At 36.3% G+C, this 16,943-nt stretch overlaps 1 protein-coding gene across 1 annotated transcript in view; it reads right to left on the reverse strand.

Annotated features, from left to right (window-relative positions):
* The window catches only part of Spt20, a 338,912-nt gene that overhangs the window by 174,248 nt on the left and 147,721 nt on the right, over positions 1–16,943 (reverse strand). The window contains exon 10 of the mRNA XM_067143670.2: positions 975–1,163. Within this exon, the coding sequence (XP_066999771.2) occupies positions 975–1,163 (189 nt within the window). The remainder of the gene's footprint in view (positions 1–974; positions 1,164–16,943) is intronic.

Consider the following 16,943-nt stretch of genomic DNA (forward strand, 5'->3'; position numbering starts at 1 on the left):
ACATAAAACAAATAATATTATTATTTATAATTGATTATTTTCTTACAGATAAGCTGTAGGATGTAACACAACACTTGAAAATTCTTATGATCTGTTGGTATACTTTAATAAATATAAATCACTGTCTTGAAGATATATAAATAATTTACTGAACACTTGCATAAAATTAAAAGCAATAGGTGGAAAATTAAGATAGAATAGATTTATGTTAAATTAGATCAACTATCAAGACAGTGACTTATTTTAGTGGATAGTGAATATTGGATCAGAACTATTTTCAAGTATTATGCTATCTGTTTTTGTTATATGTATGGCCAATTAATTTTTTTTCAAAGTATTTTAAGATCTTGTAGCTGATGATGGCCTAATATCAATAGGCCGAAACTAGTAACATGATTAAAATAAAGTGAAGTACTAATTTTACATTGTATTGATTAGGTCGATTACCTCATTTATCTACAACAGTTATATCATCATCAATACGGAATATGAAAATTATAAACTTTTATTAAAGTTGAAGTTATTGAGTGAGTTCATGCAGTGTTTATGTACAGTACTTACAGATAAATTATCTGTAGGAAAGACTCAAATAAATACAATACGATACAGAACTATTACATATTACGACATCGGCGTGAGGACAGCTAATGTAAAGTGTAGCAGACGGACAAGCCCGACTGCTTTTTAAGGGAACTTTGTAGTGCATTAACATTTGTGAATAAATATTATAATCTTTAAATACTTCATGATTTCCTTTCTTTTGACTCTTTAATTCAAAATTTTGAGGCATTAATGTTATTTAGAAGTAATAACTTTTGTTTATAGAGAGAAGATATTCATAACACATGTTATACATTTATACAGTCTGATTGGACAAGGACACCTCCGCATGTAGATGCTCATAAGTGAGAGGTTTCACTGTAGAACAGTTAGAACTTCGTGCAAAGTAAGAAATAACAAATAAAATCACTTACCAGCCAAGAGAGCAGAAAGGCCTGGCATAGACAGACCAAGGTTGGAAGCATTTCCAGCAGCATTAGTGTCATTTGTTCCAGAAAGCCTTCTCACTGAGGATGACGTCGAGGCAGGTAAGGCTGCTGTGTTAAGGATTCTCCCTGAGTGGTTCAGCGTCACTGCTTGTGGAGTGGCTGCTTTCGTCGTACCTGAAAGTATATACAGTATACTATTAGCATCTTTGCAAAAATTAAACTAACTGTTAGAGAAAAAAGAAAGAACCTCTGGACTCTAATCTGCATTGGAATTAAAAGGAAAAAACTTTAAATATAGTCCTCCACTGTATTTTCACCCATCTACTAACACCAGATGGCTCTTTGGACACTGATCCACTCTCAGAAATCTCACTTTAAGATGCTGATAAAGCCATTAGTAACATGAAAAATTTAAAAGCACCTTGTCCCAAACGACTTGCTAACTGACTGGCTAGCAGACCTTTTCAATGCCACTGTAAACTAAAATGCTTGGGAAATGGTTACATATACATAACGTTAACAATTCCAAAATTGGAAAGATTTATTTCGCGAAATAAAACTAAATGAGACAATAACGCGAATATGTCCACTTTATAAATTGTATATGGATAATAATGTGAATTAACAGTGTTTGCCTTCTTATAAAGGTTTTTCCACCACCAGAATAGACCATCGTGTCCATCACAGTCTTACAAGGTCAACTCTTCTGCCACTCCATCAACTCGACTCATGCGTGTGCGTCATTCTGCCAAGAAGCTGGTAGGTCTTGCTGTTTTCTCTCAATGTTCTGTTACAGCTAGTACTATGCCAAAGGTGAGCATTAATGAAAAGGAAAGGGCCCTTGAATTTAAAAATGACAGATTATGTGCATCCGATTCAAAAACCATAATGTGTCATTGCCGTAACTGTACGATATCTTGGGATAGAAAAGATACATGTACCAAGCATGTGTGAAGTGAGAAATACCAAGTGAAGAGATCATCTTGTCAAAAGAGGCAACGGAGTATTGTACAGTGTAATATTGCTGCAAATTTTAAAAAAATTATTGCAAGAGGACTGCAGTATTTTCTGAAAGCAAATTTACCTAGAGAAATTGCAGCACCCTGCTATTAAAGAATGAAATCATTCATTCATTGAAGGTATGCTGAATAGATTACTGTCAAAATTATATTATTATTATTATTATTCTGGTATTATTATTATTTTTCACTTCAGATGGAACTTTATAACATTAATTCCTAATATATTGTTTTAACAGGTGCTAGAAATTTGCCACAAGTCAGATTGTTAAGAGAGAAGCACTGTATGGTCCACTGCTCAGAGTAGAAACAGGTCAACAGGTGAAGAAACGACAGATCAGTTGTGTCGGTATGTATTTGTTGTGTTAATTCGACCTCTTGAACAAAAAACAGAGCAATAGTTGTATGTTGCAATGTACATATTCTGAAAGCAGCTGATGCAAAATCATGCAGCAGGGCAATACTTAATTTTGCACAATGAAATGAAATGGTGTATGGCTTTTAGTGCCGGGAGTGTCCGAGGACATGTTCAGCTTGCCAGGTGCAGGTCTTTTGACTTGACATCCATAGGCGACCTGCGCATCATGATGAGCCCCCTGCCAGAGAAATCAACCAATGATGGTTAAAATTCCTGACCCTGTCGGGAATCGAACCTGGGACCCCTGGGACCAAAGGCCAGCACGCTAACCATTTAGCCATGGAGCCAGACAATTCTGCACAGAAGTACTCTATTAACTTTGACAATATACTGGGACTGGAAAGCGGCAGTGCAAGATACATGTCAAAGTACTTCAGTTCCCCAAGTGCCTTCCTCGAGAGGATGCAGTTCACATTCAATGTTGGGGACACCGGTTAAATTTGGTGGGATGCATATTCACAAGTCCTACACTTGATGGAAAACCCATAATAGTATTGCAAAATTTCAAACAAGCGAAAGAAGGGAATTGTTATAGTGAAACAGAAGAGAAGCTAAATTGGACCAGAAGTGCACATGTTCAAGGATGTGTTAGATCAGCTGTGAAAAACGCTGCACCGTTGGCATTTACGAAATTGTATTCAGCACTTGAATTGTTTAGTCCAGTATTCGTCATTAACAGTAATGTTGATTCAGCACTAGTAAAAACAAAAACAAAACAAAAAAAACAAAAAAGAAGTCTATTCCATTCTTTAAAAATGAGAATGACTCGGCGATCACAAAAGGGTATAGTGAACTTCCAGAACAAACCAATCAAAATGCAAGATGGAAAAATAAATATTGTGAAAGTTCTGCTTAGTTTGCTTGACAGTCATCCTGAGTTTAGTTATGTTGACTGCGAATGTTTCTCTTCTTGCTACTCAGGAGTTTTGAGCGACTTGCGTTGCAACAGGAAAGTGACAATGTTCTCCTTTGACAGTTAGAAAAAAAGAATATTATGTATTTTTCTTTCATATTATGCCCTCTTCAGTGATAACTGAATGATAAAAATGTGTCTCTCTAGAATACTCCATATTGTTTCTCAATAATTTATTTACATGAAAAGGCAATTTTAAAATCTCAAAACATAACATTATTAAAAATAACGCAAAATTCTACAATAATAACCCCGATTTCTACCAAAAAATAAAACAAAGAATGCAGGTCCCTACCATCCAATACAATCTTTGAATGAATTATTGACCAATGCCTTCATGGAATTGTCCAGTTGCACCAATGTGGCTATATGAAACGACTGCAGAACAACTGACGTGATTTTTGCTGGTTGCCAGCTCCTGGAGAAACATTACAAAAAGAAAAAGTGGCAGCACATAGCCTTCCTCGATCTGGAGAAAGCCGTTTGACTAGGTGCCCTATGGGATGATCTGCTATGCACTGAGCAATCATGGGATTCCTGAGCTGCTTGTAAACTGAGTTTAGATGTTATACATCAACAATAGTAGCAGAATGCGATATCCTTCTTTGTGAAGGTAGGAGTTCACCATTGTTCAGCACTCTCACTATACCTTTTCGCTCTGGTCATGGTCACTATCATGCAACAAAATGCATCATGGAACTCAGTGGATGCAGACAAAGTTTTGCTCATGGTTACCACCAGTGAAAAACTGCACTGACAAGTCCAAGCCTGGCTGGTTTGGTCTCTGGCCAAATACTGTCCCTGAAAACCATTTCCAGAGCAAGTTCTATCAAAATACATACCGATGATCTGAAGAAGTGAACTTGCAACCAATACTGGTGATCCCACCTTCAAAGTGATGTGCAGGCAATAGTTAACAACCTGGTTGCGATTGAAAGAAGTCGCACGGGTCAATTGTGACAAGAAAATGCCAATTTAAATGAAGTCCAAAATCTATCAGACAATGATTTGTTCAGTTACATTATACGGAACTGAATGTGAGCCAACCACCAAATCCGCTGAGCACTGTTCCCACATGATGGAGATACAGACGGCTTGCTGGTCATTGGGTGTCACCCTGTACAACAACACAATAAACAACAGATGGGCATCGTCTCCATTGCAAAGAAGATACGAGAGAGGACTCCATCAGCATATTCAATATAATCCTGTCTTCCTATCAGTACAATGGTATTACCTTTATCAGCTTTTGTCACAACAATATTATTATTATTCTGAATGATAATGAACACAAGTTTTTTGAACCTCTTAGAAATCTAACCCAAGTTCAATTTGATAGTAATGAAATTAACATTTTAAGTAAGGGGCCTAAATTCAATTGGGAAAAGGAGAATTATAGTAATAGAAAAGATTTTGTTAAATTAATAGCTGAAACTGAAGTGGCCATAGCTAACCTACCAGTTGATGAACAAATTCCTCTTAGATACGAAGTTAGTAGAACATTATCCAATATGATAGAACATACGGTAGAGAACCATGAGGAGTTGAATAAGAATATCAAATTATTGAAGAATAAGATAGATAATAATAATATTGTTGTGACAAAAGCTGATAAAGGTAATACCATTGTACTGATAGGAAGACAGGATTATATTGAAAAGACTAAGAATTTTCTAACTAGCAATAATTTTGAATTGATAAAAAAAGATCCCACGTCTTCTATGCAGAAAAAACTTAAACAAATTCTCAATAACATAACTTTTTTATTAGACTCCAAAGATACTAACTGTTTAATTAACATGAACCCAGAAATACCTACTTTAAAGGCACTACCGAAAATTCATAAACAAGAAATTCCTATTAGACCAATAGTTAATTTCAGAAATAGTCCAGTATATAAGACGGCCAAATTCATACAAATATTTTTAAAAGAACACTATAAGTTTTATAGCCAGACACACCTAATTAATACTATTGACTTTTGTAACAGAATTAAAAACATTGAGCTAACAGACTACTACACGATACATAGTTTGGATATCAAAGATATGTACTCCAACATTCCTATTGTAGATACTATACAAATAGTAAGAAAGAATTTAATGCAACACAGCAAATTAAGCAAGGTGGAAATTGAAGAATTTTTAACATTACTAGAATTTACTTTGGAAAATAACTATTTTGTTTTTGACAACAAAATTTACAAACAGTCTAAAGGCCTAGCAATGGGTTCGCCAGCTTCAGGTATTTTAGCTAACATATTCATGGATTACATGGAATATAATAAAATAGTGGATAAAATAGATGGATTGATTACATGGTTGAGATACGTCGATGATATATTTGTTATTATCGATGAACGAAAAGTTAAACCTGATGGTATATTACAGTATTTAAATACTTTGAACAGACAAGTGCATTTTACGATGGAATCTGAAAATGATAGGACTTTAAATTTTTTAGATTTGACAGTTACTAGAAATTCTGGTCATTTTGATTTCCAAATTTTCAGAAAAGCTACTCAAACAGATACTATTATCAGAAATGACTCCAATCATCCAGGTCAACATAAAAAGGCAACATTTTACAGTTTAATTAATAGAGCTATGAACATACCTATGTCTAAGAAGAATTATAATAGAGAGATAAATATAATCCATCAAATCGCTCGTAGCAACGGATATTCCAACAGATTTATTAATAGAATGATAAATAAAGTGAAAAATGAACCTAAAACAACTTTAATTAAAGAGAGAAAAGAGAAAAAGAAATTCATAGTTCTAACTTTTCGAAATAAGCACTCTTATCAACTGGCTAAAATTTTCAGAAAAAAGAACATCAATGTCACATACAAAACGGATAATAATACTAATAAGATAATTTTCAATTCAGATAAAATAGAGAATAAATGTATATTTAATAAATCAGGAATTTACAAATTAACATGCCAAACATGTAAACAACGATACATTGGACAGTCCGGAAGAAGTTTGGCTATAAGGTACAAAGAACACGTTAATGCGGTCAAACATAAAAGATATTCGGCAATGGGAGAACATATGGTTGAAATGAATCATAAATTTACAGACATTTCCAATGACATGAAATTATTACATTCGACCAAAAAGGGAAAACTAATGAATGTTTTGGAAAATTTAGAAATTTACCTTACACAAAAATGTAATTCTGAATCAAGTTTAAATGAGAAAAGTACAGAAGATAACCCACTGTTTAGGCTAGCATATAATCATTTAAGGAACAAAAAGAAGAAGAACTTGAAGATCATAAATTTGTATAGTGTTTCTCATTCAGTTCAACCAAAATTGTATGTATTGATCATTTTTATAATATTTCATAAGTTCTCTTTACTCTTTGACATGATGTATTGGGACACAATACTCCTTCAAATTGTAAAACAAAAGATTGTGTCATATTATGTTATTCTTTGATCTAACCACTGATGAAGGGAATGGTTGAGATTTCCCGAAACATGTATGGTTTAATAAATAATGTTTCTTTCATTTAATGAGTGTATTGATCAAGGCGGATTTAAATAAACTATTATAAATAGTTATATTGTACAACCACCTCCAAGTCGATGGCCATCGTTCTCATGGCAAAACGAAACAAAACCGAATGCCGACTCAAAAATCGTTAGCCTTCACCCTGAAAATGCACATAATCGTGTAAATTAGAAATGCAGATAACACCCAACTCGAAGAACTTAGCGCAAGGAAGTTAAGAGAAATGCTTAGGGGAAAAAAGTATAGCAAATGGTGTGCATTAAGAACTCATGGTAAACGAGTCATCTTCTATCAGGAATACACACCGGCTAAATGGACTCTCCGGATCAGTGTGGAAAGACGTGTTGTGGTTCCTGTACGGGCCCTGCCTGGACGTAGCCGAGATGGAGTCCACTCCAGACGCTGCAGTGAGCCTGAAACCCTAGCTCATGTCCATGAGGGAGCAGCATTCTCCCAGAAAGGTTACCAGGTATATAGAGAGGTGCCAGATGTTGCTGACAGTGGAAGCAACTGGACAAGAGATATAATCGCAATTGACAGAGAAAAAGAGTTTACATATATTCTGGACACCACCATTGTATGTGAGGTCGGCTCAAGTCAGCCAGCAGAGGTAGATGCGGAGAAGCAAGCCATCTATGAACCAACCAGCAGCTACTTCAAAGAATCATACATCTCCTGTATAAGCGTTGTAGAACTTTTCATCGGAGCAAGAGCACCCATATCAAAATTCTTGGTTGAGTTCTTCAAAAGTGTGGGCATTCCCACGAATCTGTACTGTGATTTACCCATCTTTGCCATTAAAGGCTCTGTCCAAATTGTTAGAAATCACCTCTATAGTACTGCATACGAGAAGGATTAACTCCAGGAAACTCTTCATGGTTACACATACATTCAATATTCAAATGTTATGGTATACACATGTTCATAAAAACCAGAACACCTTGAAAGACTAGAGATAGGAAGTTCATATTCACAGGACCTGTGCATTAGTATGTTCTGAAGAAATGGTTAGGATTTGAACCATGTCGGCCCTCAGTTTCAAGGTCAACATCGATATCTTGGCGCACCACCACCGACTGGTAAAATGTGCCTGCGGCTCTCGTTGTCCCTATAAACCGAAGGTAATGGATCTGTGTGACTTGAGCAGACGTGCAGGATGCCTCACAGATGTAAGCGAGAACCGTACCATCAAATGAGTGAGTTTGAAAGAGGGCGCATTATTGGCATGAGAGAACGTGATGCATCCATCCGGGAAATTGCTGCTCGTGTGGGACGAAGTGTGTCGGCAGTGCAACGGGTGTGTACAGAATGGTTCACTGAAGGCCGTAGAACATGATGAGACGGGTCTGGTTGCATCACCCAGACCACCCCCCGAGAAGATCGACACCTCATCCGAATGGCATTGCAGGAGAGATCTGTGTCCTCTTCGCCTCTGGTGGAACAGTGTATCACATCGTACACTATCAAGAGTGACAGTTCATCGCCGTTTATTAAGGTCTGGGTTACCGGCGCATCGTCCACTTTTACGCCCACCTCTGACTAATGTGCATAAACATGCTGGACTGCAATGGTGTATGGAACGTCGTCACTGGGGATAACGGCAGCAGATAGTGTTTTCGGACGAATCCAGGTTTTTTTTTGTTTTGTTTTTTAACCCTCCAAGTGCTGATGGTTTCACTCTTAAGTGCTGAGCATTCTTAAGGCAGTGTGCAGATACATTTAAAAAACATTATAATAAATACAAATTCGTAACTACATATGGCATATTATATATCAATTTGTTCAGGAAGAACTAAAGAATAAGATAATAGTAGGATATTTTACTTACAAGAATCCAGTAAAAGTATAATGGATGATTAGCCAAATTTTTTTTTTTAATGTTAAAATTCCAATTTTTGAGGTTGGTAACAAGCACTACATTATCTGAAATTAAATTTTAAGATATACAAAATGAGCCAAATTTCATTACACGCACAATGATATATAATGATAGAAACTTCAATGAATAATAAAAAGTCACAGGTAAAAAGACTCGGAGAGAGTCTGTTGTGGTGGGCCATTAGGTCTAGATGTGCCTGGTAGGGTTCGCACGTTTGGATTGTCTACATCACTACTTGACGCATCACTATAGTTACGGATATCTAAATTAGGGTCATATTCTTCCCCACTTCCAGAAGAAAAGTCATCTAATGATAAATCATCAGGAAAATCTTCTACATTACCAATGTCGACTGCACTTTCATCACTCCCAAGCTCCTCCAATGCTTCTCTAATTGCACTAGAACCACTTAATTCACTCATGTTTATATTATGATAATCACTAAATAAAATAAACCAATTAAAATAGAGTAAATCAGCCACACAATAATAAAAAATCGGCTAGCAAACAATAACCTTCAAACACGCGAAGCAACAGCGCAGTTTGAGCAGACGTAGACAAGACCAGTTCACAGTTGACAAGATCGCCGCTTACTGATTTATTTCCCCAACCAAAGACCAATGTACACTTCCTACCAGATAGAGAATTTCATTTCGCAGCGAGAATATGCCTAAAATAGATTTTTATACCGATTTTAGGAGTTGTTATATCGATTTTACGAATCGTCTCACCGCGAGACGATAGCACTTCAGCCAGGATCCAAATCGTCTCGTAGTGAGACGATAGCACTTCGAGGGTTAATGATGGCCACATTTTGGTTCACCACAGACAGGGGAAGAGGCATCATATTGACTGCATAAGCACAAGACATAGAGCACCACCTCAAGGCCTTATGGTGTGGGGTGCTATTGGGTACAACCACAAATCACAGTTGGTGCTTGTCCAGGGCACTATGACCAGTTTGACCTACGTGAATGACATCCTACGACCCATGACCATACCCTTTCTGAACTACACGCCAGACGCCATATTTCAGCAGGACAATGTGCGACCACATGTTGCTGCACGAACACGTGCCTTCTTGTTGTTACAGGATGTCAGACCTGGCCCGCTCGATCACCGGACCTGTCGCCAATCGAAAATGTGTAGGATATGGTGAAACATAGTGTAAAACAAAAGCTAAAGGTTTCCACCTATTTAATATTGTTTGTTGTAACCTTTAAAAAGTTACATATATTTGTTAAAACTAGTTTTGGTCTTACCAGAGACTATCATTGGTCTAAATCAAAGTGAAAATGGGAAACCACATAAAACTATCTTCAGGACTGCCGACAGTGTGGTTAAAACCCACTATCTTCCGAATGCAAGCTCACAGCGGCACAACCCTAACCGCACGGCCACCTGCTCGGTATACTATAGTCTAGGCTATTCATAAGTTTATTCATGCTGAGTGAAATGGTAATTTTAAAAGGGGCCCACGATTTAAGTATCAAATACCTATGTCATATCCAACCATGCCCTCCATTCACCTTTAGATGTTTCATGCAAAGATTGGCTTGATCAGTCATCAGAGACATCTTCACAGAGCCAGCAGACTTTAAGAAGAATTGCAGGAGAAAAATGTATTCTTGGAAACAAGTAGTGGCAGACGACGACATTATTAGTGGCCCTATTGATAAATACTACATAACAAAACTTACAGATAATACAAGTGATTATTATTTATGTCTTATACAGTTTTACCCAACTGGCTATGATAAGAGAAATCTTCATAATTTAGATTTTTTGCTAACCAAGCAAAACGTAAAGCCTTCTATTAAGTTAGGAAAGGATATTGACTTCCTAAAACAATGCATTTCCTTTAAACTTACTCCTATATTTCATGAAGGTTGTGTCAGAAAAACCCATTCTCCTCCTCACATGCAATAAACCCAGAAAATAACTAAAACCTTAAAAAACACCTCTTTTCTCTTCACAGATCAAGAAAAACCTGAACATTTCTAATTCTACATGTACTGAAAAGGTTGAACTGTTACATAACTTCTTTTATTTTAATTGTTAATGCATAATGCTAGGGTGGACATGGAGATTAGCAGGAACGTACAGCAGGGTAATGCATTCTACCAAAGTGTAAGAAAACTTGCTTGGAGCAAAGTAGTACCCAAGAAAAGTAAAGAGATAATGTACAAATTGTACTATGTACCCGTACTGACTTATGCAGCTGAGACTTGGACTTTGACTAGCAGGCAAGAGAGTAGAATTCAAGCTAGTGAGATGAAATTCCTAAGAAGTATGATAGGAAAGACAAGGAAAGACAGTGTAAGAAATGAAGATGTTAGGAAGGAAGTTGGGATAGGAAAGCTATATGAGAGAGTTGAAAAGAATAAATTAAGGTGGTCTGGACATGTAAAGAGGATGGAGGAGAATACAATTCCAAGACAGGTGCTGGAAGCAAAGTGTGAGGGCAAGAGGAAGACCTAGAACAAGGCGGATTGAATCAGTGAAGAACGGCACAAGAAGACGAAATTTAGATTGGAACAGGATCGTGGAAGAGGAATGGCAGAAGGAAAGAGGAAGATGGAGAAGTGCCATAAAACCCGAACCCGGCAGGAGCTGGATAAGGGGAAATGATGATGATGATGATGTATCGATGGTATTGTTATAAATTCGCAACATATTACCACCATTCTTGTGGCACACATTTCAAAGTATAACAGTACTCCCTTGTCTGGATGGTAATTCAACACTGAAAAGGCCTAAAGAGCTTGAATGTTTGTTTATTTGTGTGTTTAATAATATGTAAGATTTAGTGTTCGATGAACTGGAGAATTTACAGTTACATGAATCCAAAATGTTGTGTCACCCTTAAGTGATGCTTTCAGCAACTTCACTTTTCATTTAAATTGCTGACAAAGTTATTTTGCCCTTAATAAAAAAAAATAATAAAAAACACACACAGCAAGATGAACAATGAACAATCTCTAAATTAGCATACAAATACTGTTCAATGAAAATGTCTCCAACTAAGAAATATCACACCTGGGATAACTAAAACATCAAGCATGCAGTAACCTTTCATTTCACTCCAGATGAAATGAGAGTATAAAATGCATTGAACAGCAGCACTCCAAGTTACAATATCTACTTGCATATATCTCACTTTTTGCATAATAATTTGAGTTTAAAAATCTAAAAGTATATGGGTAATTAGTCCACAGTCATACACAAATGTATCTTAAAGAAAATTCTTACTATATAGTGATTATGGAACAACCCAAATACAAGATTCTTAAATTGCAATTTTAAAAATCAGAGTGTGAGATATATACATGGAAATAGGAAACAGAAGAAGAAAAGTATTAGGCCTATAACCTACAATCATCCTAAAGCACTTTTTTTAAAATTAGGATTTCATTCAGACAAACGGAGACTGCAACATGTTGAACTGTGTGCGAGCACGCAGGCCACACGATGTATCCATCATATTTATATTGATTTCTGACAATCAACCTATGCAAGATTACATGTAGGGATCATTTTTCTCCCTTAATTCCAAAACAAAAATTAGTGTGCATGATATCCGTGATAGCAAGGTTTGAGAGAGTAAATATGGTATTTAAATAAACTAACTATTCAATTTTCTGTAATATGCTGCGAGCACTTGACCCTGTGACACCCAATCCTTTACCCAGCATTGCAGAACTGATAATGTTGCTTGAAATCTCTTGATCATCAGTTCTCTGTACTTAATGTCAACCTGTATCAATATGATGTCTGTACCAGATGGCTTATTTAACTAGGGCTAACAGCTAAGAAAAAAAAAAAAGGGTTTGCGAATCTAGGACAAAGGGTAGAGAAATGTCCACCTATTCAATACCATTAGATTAATATTATATATCTTATATAATTCAAAGCTATATATAAACTGTTACTCAATCCAAACAAGAACAAACAATTAGCCAAAGCACAAAAATTAACATGGGTTATCTACAAAAAGAAATGTTTATCAATAAATGCAAAAATAAAACACTACAACACAGTTATAAAACCAGAAGCTACATATGCAGCAGGAACACTTTTTCACCTGAATAAACAATCAAAGACTGACAGACTTCAGAAAACTGAAAGGAGGATTGGAAGAACCTGCATCAACAAAAAATACCAGAAAGATGGACAGTGGCAGATAATACCTAACAAAGTCGTGTACAAAGAGCTAGAACCCATTACAGATACTATGCATAAGAGGAGACTGGGATTCTTTGGACATATCATGAGGATGCAGGATTCGAGACTTCTGAAACAACTAGTACAACACAATCTCGTCTCAAAAAATACCACAACAGGATGTAAATGGATAAGATAAGTAAGAGAGGATCTGAAGGAAATAGGCCTTACACCACAAATAAGATAAAATTGAATACAAAACTCAAGAATACAAACCTCCGTTTTACCCTTAAACGAAACAAACCAACAACATGCATATTTTCAACCAAGGAAAGGGCACAAAGATCGGAGCGTCTGAAGAAGTACTGGGTGGACCACAAAGCCCGAACAATCCCTTCAAAGAGACCTGAACAATGGACTGACTACAGTGATCCTATGCGGTTATAAAAGAAGAAGAAACTGTTACTCATATATTCCGTTCAACAAAGCATAATTTATAGATCAAATGGGTCCACTATACAGACAACGAATATCAGCTCCAAGATCAATTCAAGATGCAAGAATCGTTGGTTATTATAAGGACATTGGCATAGTCCAACACCAGTCACAATAATTTTAATGTGCTATCTTAGTTTCAATTTTAAATGTGTATTCTGACATTTTATCACTGTTTTAGATTTAGATTTAACTTAAGACATACCAATTTGTAATTTTTTATTGGTGGTTATTGTTACAGGTGAACAATGTAGTGGAAGTGGAAAATGTTTATTGAAGACTTTATTTGTAAAGTGTGGTAATATGTTTTATTTGTAACGATCTAACCTGTACTGTGTAATATTTGTAACATATGTATTTGTATACAGTAGATTTCAGTTCTGTACTTACTGGAAGTATCTAAAAAATTGTTACATGAATTTTTGAACAGGGTGTGTTGCCTTTTGTTGGTTATGTGTTCTAGAAGGCATTTTCTAACTTCTGGAAATGGAAGATTCGCGAACGTGCGTATTCGAGAAACTTATTTAAAGTTCGCGACTGAAAGTAGGAGTTGTGATTGGTGAACTTAGGTGGCGATAGGCAGACTCATGCATTCTGATTGGCTACTCCAAGGCCATGGTTTACCTTTATAAGAGCACGAGGCACCTTTTGTAATTAATTCTGTCGGTCTTGTCATGGCCTGGTCTGCCTTAGTCTGTCTTGGTCTGTCTGAAGTTTTACGTCGTGTGCGACACCTCGCTACCGGGGATGGGCCACCTTCGGGTAAGCACTGTTGAATTCCGTCCCGGCTAAAATTTCCGTAATGTTCGGTTGCTATTTCGTATAGGAGTCTGCCCTAGCCTAACCTAGATTCACCAAATTAATTATTTATGACGCCTTAGCTTTTCAGCTGGGCTTGCCTGTTTGTTTTCGAGGCATTCCCATTTCTTGTTTCACTAAATATGTAGATTGTGCGGTTTGCCTCTGGTAGTTCAGTGTCACTTGATGTACGCTAGAGTTTTGGAGAGTACGTTTATTTCACTGTAAATTGCATTGTAAAACTGGATTTGTAACTCGATGTATAGTTGGTTTGAAATTTTGAATTTGTAGGAAGGTATTATCAAAGAACCTCTAAGTTATGTATATCACAGAGCATATAGTTCGTAAGTTTCAAGTTGGCGGAATTGTTCGGAATGTATTTGTAAAATCCATTTGTAAATAATATTTTTTAAATTTAAGGATCACGGTTGCTTATTCCGGAATCCGCAATCTAAGCCATGTTCATGCCCTTGGTAGGTCCTAGGTCCTTCCACCTTCCTGGTTTATCGTCCACTAGTTGGCCCTACTGATATTTACGTATGTTGTTGTCAGCAGAGATCCGCGTAATTTCAGCTAATGTTTCTCTGAGTGTGTAGTGTTTGGTACTGTGTTTAGTTTTTGTTTACTGCAAGCGCTGTAGTATTTAGTGTAACCGCTGTAATAAAGGTTACAGTTATATGTATGCATGTACTGTATTTCCAATCTGATCATGGTTGAAGATGACCTAATGTAGCAAGGTCGAAGCTATATTAATCTAATGGTACTGAATAGGTGGACCTTTGTCTGCCTCTTGATAGTGATCAAGTGCCAATACAGACTACTAATGAAATTCATAACTTTTGAATCTAGGACAAAGAAATTCAAAACCTTATTACTTTGGGTGCAAAATTTGGATCAAAATTAGAGGACATTTATCTAAAAATATGGGATTTTTCACAAAAATAAGGGACAGTTCATAAATACTTGAAAATTAAACTTAGTTGCCATTTTTTTTTTTACAATTTGCTTTACGTCGCACCGACACAGCTAGGTCTTATGGCATTTGCCTGATGTGAAAATGGAAAACCATCTTCAGGGCTGCTGACAGAATGCAAGGTACTAATTTCTCGAGAAAAGAGCCACCAACCTGCATCTGAAATATTCACACACAATGGAGACTACATTCAAGACTTAAAGTCCATGTATCAATCACAGCTGCACATATCTACCTCCGTTCATATATTGGAATTGCTATTAACAATATGATAAACCTATCATATATACAAGTGGATATCTCTTAATATATAGTAGAGCCCCCACTAGAGCACTGCCCATGAACGCAAGCACTGACATTCTTAATCTACATTGGACTCAAACAAGAATATAGACATACGCAAGACGTATAAATCCATTCCAATGAAGTGATCTGAGCCATTATAAAGGATTTTAACACGCACTGTATATTTTAATATGTGATTTTAACATGTGTTATGCATTTTGGAGGGTTTAATATACCTGTACTTTTAAAAAATTAGCTAATTTATATGAATTTTTGGCCTAAAAAACATACTCGCTTTCAACTATCTAGATTGTACCATATAACCAATTTTTACCCTTAAACATGCCCAATTTGAATGTTTGGACATAGTACTTCCTCACAACTTCTCCATTTGGAAAGGCAATTCAACCAATATTTGACTTATGTAAAGGTACCAATGTACAGCTGATGATGACTGTTCAAAAAATCAAAACCGGTCCTGTAAGTTAATCCTATATAAATAAAATTGGTATTGATAAGGTGGAATCTTTTCTTATATTACATAAAGGGAGTTCGCTGAGGCACAAACTAATATGAAAGCTTTCGTCTAACATGACTGAGCTGAAGCAAAAGTAATATGATACCACCACGAACACAATAAATTCTAACAAAAACATAAAGTAGATTTGTTGATTTATTATTTTAAAGACAATAGGAGAAAAGTAGATTAAGCCGCTGACATTCCAATTTCCTTCGTTTAATTTTTATCGGCATAAATCACGGCAAAAGAACATGAACATGAGGTGCGGGAAGTGTAAAGGGTGCTGACATTGAGTTAAGGTGCAAAAAGATGCTGGCATTGAGAAAAGGTGCAAAATGGTGCAACCAAAACACAGTTAAGATTGTTTAGTGCAACCAAAACACAGTTAAGATTGTTTATCTCACATTTTCCTTAAGTCAATTTGAATATTTTAATAGCAAACAAATATTAAGGTGCAGGCCCTCTCTTATTACTGACCACACCATGTTCCAATCTAGATTCTGCTGCTTTATGCTGGTCATTCATGGATGTCAAGCAATATGATTGAGGATCTCGTCACGTTGACCACGCAGCAATATAGTAGTTGCCTTGGCAGATCAAAGCCCTTAAAGAGTTGTGCCACGGAACTCAACTGTGCATTTTGCCCCTTATTTCTTTAGCATATTATCCAGAACTCCTCCTCTATAATAAAGGTGCCACTACTCTCCACAACAAATCCTCCGACGTTTCCTTGATCACATCCTACTTGTACATCAACAGCAGAATGTCCTCCTCAAAACAGATACGGCTGAAGGTATTATTAGTCTGATGAATGTCAATGCAGAAGCTGTATGCAGAGTTGATCGTGATAAAGTTACTATACGATTGGTCCAACAGGATCCCATTTCACATTCACTGGGCTACACTGTAATTGTGGTTAAAGTTTGTTCTAGAAGAAAGAGTTTATGATTTCATTATCTTATAGTT

This window comes from Anabrus simplex, chromosome 3, assembly GCF_040414725.1.
Source record: "Anabrus simplex isolate iqAnaSimp1 chromosome 3, ASM4041472v1, whole genome shotgun sequence".
NCBI classification, from domain to species: domain Eukaryota; kingdom Metazoa; phylum Arthropoda; class Insecta; order Orthoptera; family Tettigoniidae; genus Anabrus; species Anabrus simplex.